This window comes from Doryrhamphus excisus, chromosome 13 (genome assembly GCF_030265055.1).
Source record: "Doryrhamphus excisus isolate RoL2022-K1 chromosome 13, RoL_Dexc_1.0, whole genome shotgun sequence".
In the NCBI taxonomy this organism is placed as follows: domain Eukaryota; kingdom Metazoa; phylum Chordata; class Actinopteri; order Syngnathiformes; family Syngnathidae; genus Doryrhamphus; species Doryrhamphus excisus.
In genome coordinates, this window is record NC_080478.1 from 7,502,526 (window position 1) to 7,510,555 (window position 8,030).

Here is an 8,030-nt window from a genome sequence, read left to right on the forward strand (position 1 = left end):
CGCAGCATAAGGAGACATGCTCCTACTATTTGGAATGCCTGGTCAACCTATGAGAGGAACTAAATATGAGGAACACATTCCAGTATTGACGCAGTGCAGTACTACACCAACACAATCATAAACATACGTCTCTTTTAAAATTTCAATGCAACTCTTGTATTCAATTGGAACACACCACAAATTAAAGTCAGCGGATGTACCCCTAAATAAATCCACGCATCTCTAGAAACTTATTGTGATGCTCTTGGAAGGATGGGGGGAGGCTTACCAAAGGGGTTATTATATATTGACCCTGATAGTCTTAAAAAAAAAAAAAAAACGAGTGCACATACTGTACATACATGCATATTGTACACAGTACACGACCTCGTGGCAGCTGCGTTGCATGCACACGCAGCAAGGCGGGGTGGGAGTCGTGTTCACGGTGCAACAAGTGAGCAAAGGCGCTCTCTCGCTGTTGCAGCCATGATGATTAGATATGACTCCCAACAGGCTCTCGCAACGCTAATCAAATAGGAAATGTAAGTCTAGATGGGCCGACACCGCAACACAGAATGAAGCTGGATAGAAAGTGTGTTTTTTTTTTTTTTAGTGGGGGTTGTTTGTTTACACGGCAACAGCATTTGGGAGCCTGGAAACATTTGAACACAAGGATTACAGTTCCAAGGCTAAAAGCTGTAATGTTGTAGCGTTTGTGCTTATAATGCTCAGTTATACTGTATGCCACTGAAAAACACAGGAAGACATGCAGTTGTCGCCAACTAGTGGTCTGGCATGCACATTACAGTGCTTTCTGGGATCACTTTAACAATAACCCCTTTCACACAGCTTGGAACAGACGGCATTTTTCCACCTTTATTTTCTTTTCACCATAACAAGATGGGACACCACCTCTGTATTCTCAAATAGTGGGAGCGCTGTCAGGGCGGCATAAGGGCAGGGAATAGTTTCAATGTTACTGTAGATCTGCCAACATGTACACATGTATTGTACTCAACATGACATTTGACTCTTGAATACACTTGTGTGCTTCATAGCTTCCCATTTTGTAGCACTTTCCTGGCTTCAGTAAAATATATAGATACTATCAGTATGGTGGAAAATATCCTGCTTGGCTGAGTTCTGTGTAAAATGCACAGGTGGATAGATGCCAGATCTTTTGTTACGACTGATGCTCTGATAGATTTCTGTGCTAAGGAGGCTAACATTGTTCACATTTTAACTTGTCATCAAAGCCCCTGTCACACTACCTATTAAAGCTGGCATTTTTCACCTTTTTTTTGCCCCCCAGCTTCTGAGAGCTGTAACAGCCTGTGTATAAGGAGCATTCACTTCTCCCACCATTTTATGTTGAAAGCCATTGTCTGACAAGTCATCTATTCATTTAAAAGATTGTGGGGTGCTGTGTTGCTGTGTGAAAGCGCACCCAGTTGCGGAAATATCCTGCCCTGCTGAGTTCTGTGGAAAAGGCACAGGGGAATAAATGTCAGATCTTTTGTTATGACTCTGATGCAGGATTTCTGTGCAACTGGGGCTAACATTTTTCACATTTTTACTTGTCATTTAAGTCCATCTCACGCTGCCTATTAAAGCTGGCATTTTTGCCCCATTTTTTGCACCGCAAATTTGCCAGCTTCCAAAAGCTATAACAGAGGCGATACGCCGTCTGTGTATAAGGAGCAGTCATGTCTCCCGCTCTGTTATGTTGTTGTCATCTCATCTGATTACAAGTGGGATGCCGTGTTGCTGTGTGACAGTGCACACGTTTGTGGTAAGTTCTGTATAAAAAGATGAGAAAACGTCTGTGTAAAGGGGTTAACAATGTCATGCAAACATAATGGAATTTGCCAGCTTCTGAGGTAGTATCAGCGCTATAACAGAAGTAGGATCACGCTTGTGTGTATGGGAATTCCACAATGTCGGAGTCCGAGGTGTAAAGTTTAACACCCGACACTCATTTCTTCAGTCCTGTTGTATTAGAAGCTGTATTTTATACGTCACAGCAAACACGTACAGGCAGTATGTGGCATTTTTTCTTACTTGTTGCAGTGTATACGGACTTTAAATCACTTAGCACAGACGAGACTGGACCAAAGTGAGCTCGCCGTGTCTTGCCTGTTGCAGAAAATCCAATGTCAACATTTTTTTAAAACCCCTCCTCCTATTTTTTTTCTCTTCAGCCATGCAGCGTCAAGATAAGCATGGGAGCTCCAATTTACCTTCAGAACAAATCAGTCTGAGAGTACATTTCTAATATTTTGGTTACCTCATTTAGCATGCACATCCAATCCATTGGGCCTGATAACATTCACACTTGTTTAATTCTATTTGTCCTTTGCTTTAATTAGATGTCGCGCATAAGAGAGGGAGAATTTGATTCATTAATTAAAAGACAAGCCGATATTTTACCCCCTTTATCACCCTCTGTACACGTCTCTCGTTTAAGGGGTTCATCAAAAGAAGAAGGGAGGGGGGGAGGTGAGTATAGTCCTGGGTGGGCTTACATGGTAGAGACAGTCACCAAAATCAACACTGTCAGCGAAGGCCTCATCCCCTTTGCCTTTCTTGCTGAAGCATAATCCAATCATCCCTAAGACAATGCTGCATTCAAGTGTAAATAAAAGTGCGCTTTTTGACTGTTGAGAAGAAAAAAAAAACATGAAAACAAGCGTCCTTATCATTGCCACAACTTTCCCCACATGAGACGGTAGCCCGAGGCCAGGGGAGATGGGTGGGGGTGCGGGGGGGAGAGGGCTGTTAAAAATGCAGAGCAAAGCAAAGAAAAGTGGACGTGACTGCGGCTAATTAGCATATCTAACTATTAGCTATGCCTAAAATGGGGACAGAAATTAATTAGGAAATGGAGACAAATGCCTAATGAAGTCATTCAATAAATAACACCGAGACAAGAAGGGCAGCAATAGTTGTGTTTTTTTACATCACATCTAATTAAGCAAAAATAATGTTTATGGTCACCTTTTTAGCTCCGCAGGCAAATAAGCAAGGTTTAAAAAAAAAAAAAAAAAACTCAAAGTGGGTGCAATAAAAAGTTCATGGGTGCCACAACAGAGGAATAAATCCCTCAAAGTTCAAACACCTAACGAGGTGGTCAGTCCAAATGGCCGCAAGATAAATGATGCATCACTACTTCTTTTTTTTTTTTTGCTGTTGTTGTTTATTGCTTGCATTTATGGGCATATCTCAATTACACAACCGCTTTACAGTGAGGGCTAATGAATTGTTAATAAATAGGTTAATAACGATGTTATAAATGTGCTATGAATTGTTAATAAACATGAAAATGAGTATGTCACACAAAAATTCTAACTATTTTGACTTAAACATCAGTAAATTTATAATAATGACCTATAAATAAATTTTATTTATTTCACAAGTACCTTTTTTTGCTGTGAAAAATCACATTTGTTCTGCTTTAAAAGCAGAAAACATTGTGACTGTATTCATAACAACAATAGAGCAGTATAATATAATGTATTTTATGCTCCATTTTTAAATGGTTTCTACTCCCTTATAATGACGCGTTTAGGTCACCATATACTCTCCGGTTCCTTCCTAGCCTTTTAAATTGCAATTTTCAACACTTTTTTATCATTTTGAAGCGACACTGCACACACATGAAATATTGTGATTGCCACCAGTTGCTATTTCATCCCTGCAATACTATTGACAACAACAGCATCTGTGCACAATATCGCCAAGCTGACCAAACGACACCGGTGTGCATGTCAGCGTGTGAGTGTCTTTGTGTGCATGCCTGTGTGTTTATTAGGCCTCTAGCCAGAGCCAACAGATGCATGCAAGCATAACACTTAAATCCATGCGCCACAAGGAACAAGTTGCACCACATAAGATGCGATAACTCACAATTAGAATAACACTACTAATAAGAATAATACACCATATGTGTTTATTATACCCCACAAAACAAGATGCATCTTCAAATTTAAAGCCCTGCTTGCTGCACATATAATTGAATTGAGCATTATGGAGCCTTCAGCCATGAAAAAAAGAAAAGGTGGGGTACAGTGAGTGGAGCCCACAACACTGCAGAACAACAAAAATAAAATATAGTGATCAACAGGAACAATTAAACACATTAACATTAGCAGAAGCATCATATGCAATATGAACTTGGCATTGATGCTTAATGCAGTTCAATGCACGCACGCACACACACACACACCGAACGTGCACCTCTGCAGTGGAAATCCATAGCACCTCTGCGTGGAAAGCCCCCATTCTTTCTTTCTTTTTATTTAAATAGTGGCCTAAAGCGAAAGCTCAGCCTGCCTCCCTGCCTATAACGCGTAATAGTGTTTCCTTAGTGCAACCGTCAAGTACACACAAACACATGACTGCACCCCATCAAAAGACTAAACAACAATCAAGTCTATTGTGGCGCATTTAGCTCTTTGACCCCGCATCGGGGCATCGGCACACCGCAGCTAAAGAAACGAGCGCACACTATTCGAATCGCTACGAACAATTACATTAGCGGTGCGTTAAGTGCATGCAGCCAAGAGCCGGGAGATAGAAAATGTTACGTTCACTTACATGATCGGCGAGGTTCGTCGACGAGCCAGATAACTCTTCGTGGTCCGATTTGGAGCTCCCATCCCGCTCATCGATCACTAAATCTATTGGCATTTTTCCTTTCAAACAGCTGATGTACCGATGGCAAAAATTGTCGCAGAGCTCGTGCACCTTAAAGGAAGAAATTGCAACATTTTAATGTCATTTTTTGGTGCAGGTTGAGGAGCAATTAAGCGGAATTAGGGCGGGGGGTTGGGGACGGGGGATGTCATTAATCTGTTCTAAAGAATAGGCAAACTGTTGCCTTACTTTTTTATTATTATTGTTCTCTGGAGACGTGCAGGAGCAACAGGTTGAAAAAAAGGGGGAATGAATTAGAGATAAAAACCGAATCAAATAAAAATAGAATCAAATCAAACTAAAGTGGCAGCAGCTGAAAGCAGATCTGCATGCAGGATCAATAACAAAGAGGCTTAATTGAGCACATTTGAGCTGCTTAAATAGCTGCACGCCTGCATTAAATATGAACATTTTACTTCTAAACACCGATAGAGATGTAATCCACGAGTGTTTTTTCCTCATAATTTCACACTAAAGCATGCAATGAATGCATTATTTTACCTTTTCTAATTCCAAGAGGTGAAACCGTAACACTTGTATGGCTTGTATCATCTGAAACGTATGACAATGACATTTGTCATCCAAAGAAAGCATCATTTTTAACCACAAAAATGACAAAAAAAAGTGAACTCACCAAGTTATCCAACTCTGGATTTGATGAAAATAAAGGTTTTTCTGCCCGGACCTGAAATGAAACAGTAAAGAGTCAAGTTTTGCATGAACTTTTATAAGCGATTAAAAGTCAATGTAAGTGTTTTTTGTTTTTTATAGTGGATCTGAACCTGTTTGGCAAACACCGCGATGTCCTCGTTGAAAGAGTCCGAGGAGCATACGTCTCCCCCGGCCACGCCGGGCTCTCTCGGCGTGCACGTCGCCAGCTCGCACTTCTCGAAGACCAGAGCGAGCAGAGGGAAGAGGGGATGCCTGCAGAGGAGCGCGCAAAGGCGGGTTAACGACACGGAGCATGCCGGTAACTCCTGGAGGGGCAAGCATGCATCTATGCAAATGCTTTTTTTTTTTTCTTTTTGCAGAGTATCTGTTTTGTACCACTTAATGACTACATAAAACTTCAAATTTTGTATTATTTAAGGCTGGAAAGTGTAGTTTTTTCTATCACATGTTTTACCATAGCGACGCAAAGGCGACAGCAAGACTTATACGGAAATATTATTTTATAAAGAATTAGTCAAGTGTGGGGGGCGTTGACAGTAGAAGACATAATACAATTATAACAAGTAAGCTTCGAGTCATTCACACACATAACACTTTGTGTAATAAAATAAAAGTTGATCCATGTGTCCGTATAGAATAATGTTATATTGTGTAAATTATTGGCACAATCCGAACATGCATGCCTGCGTGTACGCCTTTGCACGTTTAAGGCTAAACTATTAAAATAATTACATGATTGAAATATTGAAACACGCCGTATTTTGCGGTGTATTCACTTCATGTGTGCAAAACAATTATATAGTAAATTGTGTTTTTTTTTAAAGGAGAAATGATAAGAATGTATAAATGTGACATTTAACCTATGGAGTTTGCTGCGGTTAAATAGTGTTAAAGTGCATTTTAGGAGTTGCGGGGAAAATAAGTTGTAAAAATGGACTCCTGCATGTAAAGTTTACCCATAAATCTGGTCCTTATCCCTCTTTAGGACGTCGTTGACGGCCGAGCCCATGCTGGTGGGCATGACGTTCGGGTGGGGAGCGTGCGCTCCGTAGTGCTGGCTGGCGTGGAGCGGCGGTCCGTGGTTGAGGTGGTGGACCTGGGGGAGCGGTCGGGGAGCGTGCGGGTCCCCGTACATGGACGCCGAAACGCCGTCCATACCCCCGTAGTGGGCCAGCTCATCGTACTGAAGGAGCACAAGCAAAGGGGGAGAAGTCAGCGAGGTGCATTGTTACTTTTTGGGTCTTTTTCGAATGGAACACCGGGGGCGTCACAGTAAGGAGTGTTGCGATGTTTTTTTAAAAAATAATGCACGGTATTACCAGAAACATTAGAAGTGAGTTAAAAAAAAGATGTTTTGGAGTGTGTCCGGTGGAGGAAGAAGGCTTGCCTTGTGGAAGGAGCTTGCGCAAATGTCACGCTACTTTCCACAGCGTGGATGTGTGCAATGAAATGAGTGGGACCTTACCCTTTGCGCCATCAGGCTGCAGCTCCAATAAACTCCTTAAAATGTGTTATTTTTCTCCACTTTTGTCCTGCGTGGAAAGAGAAAAAAATGTTCCAGGTTCTTCTCGCTTTCGATTAACTTTTTATTATTATGTTTTTTTTTTCTTAGCGAATTCTCCTATTCGCCGCTACACGCTGAAGTCGTCGCATCGGACGGTCCGTCTTTTTGTTTACAAAAAGAAGCAACAAAAAAGTGGATAAAAAGTCAAAATGTGAGGTTACAATGGGCCCAGATTGCGAGTCAACTGTCGCGTCTCATGGCTTTTTGCCACTCCAGCTGTCAATCAAAGCCAGAGGTTGTCAAGGTAATGAATGAATGACGGTTGGTGATGATGTTCAAGTTTTTTCTTTCTCCTCCTCTCCTCCGCGTTAGTCCGTTTTCATCCGGTAAAGTCCGGCCGTGCGTCTTCCTTGAAATGTCTGCTTTAATGCTCGTCCCGTGTAGTTTTCAAGAAGACACACACAAAAGTGGGTGGAGAGAAAGGAAGAAAGAGGTGGGAAAATACAAAATATTTGGGAAAAATAAGAAATAATAAAAAAATATGCGTAGAGGTAAGGTGTCTCCAAGGGTCCGCGGTGAGTGTGTGTCAGCGAGTGTTGGCAGCTTGGCGGCTGGCTGGCTTCTAGAAACACACACCGCCTGCCTTTGGATGGCTGACTCGCAAGCGCCGAGCGGTGGGCGAGTGCAATGACGGATCCCGGAAGTGGCGTGCTGGCCCCAGCCAGTGGTGGTGCTGCAAGTGTGTGTGTGCGTGTGTGTGTGTGTGTGTGGTGGGGGTAATAGACGGGCACCCTCCCTCCCTCAAAGAACTCTCTCCCCACCCACCCAAAATACTTTAGCGTGCAATGAGGATGGACAGCAACACAACACCACACACTTGCAACATACTGTAAATATTATATATGTGCTAAGCTCTTATTTTCACTTCACATTCATAAACCATGCTATTGGACCTGCTGGGACTCTATCACTGTTAAAGTGTAGAAAAACCTGCAAAAAAAGTTTGTAGAATGTATAGGAATGACTGCAAAAGTCATTGAAATCTCCATGTTTAGTGACTTATCTATGCAAAGTGGTTATGATGTATTAATTTTAACTCAAAGTTTTGGTAAATTGTTGTAAAAAGTACTAAAATTACTACCAGCATGACTGTCAATGTTTTGAAATGTTCACCATTTCT

At 41.7% G+C, this 8,030-nt stretch overlaps 1 protein-coding gene across 5 annotated transcripts in view; it reads right to left on the reverse strand.

Moving 5' to 3' along the window:
• meis2a (Meis homeobox 2a) overlaps positions 1-7,539 on the reverse strand; it is a 96,223-nt gene extending 88,684 nt beyond the window's left edge. The window contains exons 1-6 of one of the 5 annotated variants that reach the window (XM_058091432.1): positions 6,812-7,539; positions 6,303-6,529; positions 5,457-5,598; positions 5,309-5,359; positions 5,176-5,226; positions 4,576-4,725 (exon numbers count right to left, since the gene is read on the reverse strand). In XM_058091432.1, the coding sequence (XP_057947415.1) occupies positions 4,576-4,725; positions 5,176-5,226; positions 5,309-5,359; positions 5,457-5,598; positions 6,303-6,529; positions 6,812-6,823 (633 nt within the window). In that variant the 5' untranslated portion in view covers positions 6,824-7,539. The remainder of the gene's footprint in view (positions 1-4,575; positions 4,726-5,175; positions 5,227-5,308; positions 5,360-5,456; positions 5,599-6,302; positions 6,530-6,811) is intronic. The other 4 variants (XM_058091433.1, XM_058091429.1, XM_058091428.1 and 1 more) reach the window with 4 other exon arrangements.
• Positions 7,540-8,030: the final 491 nt, after the last annotated feature.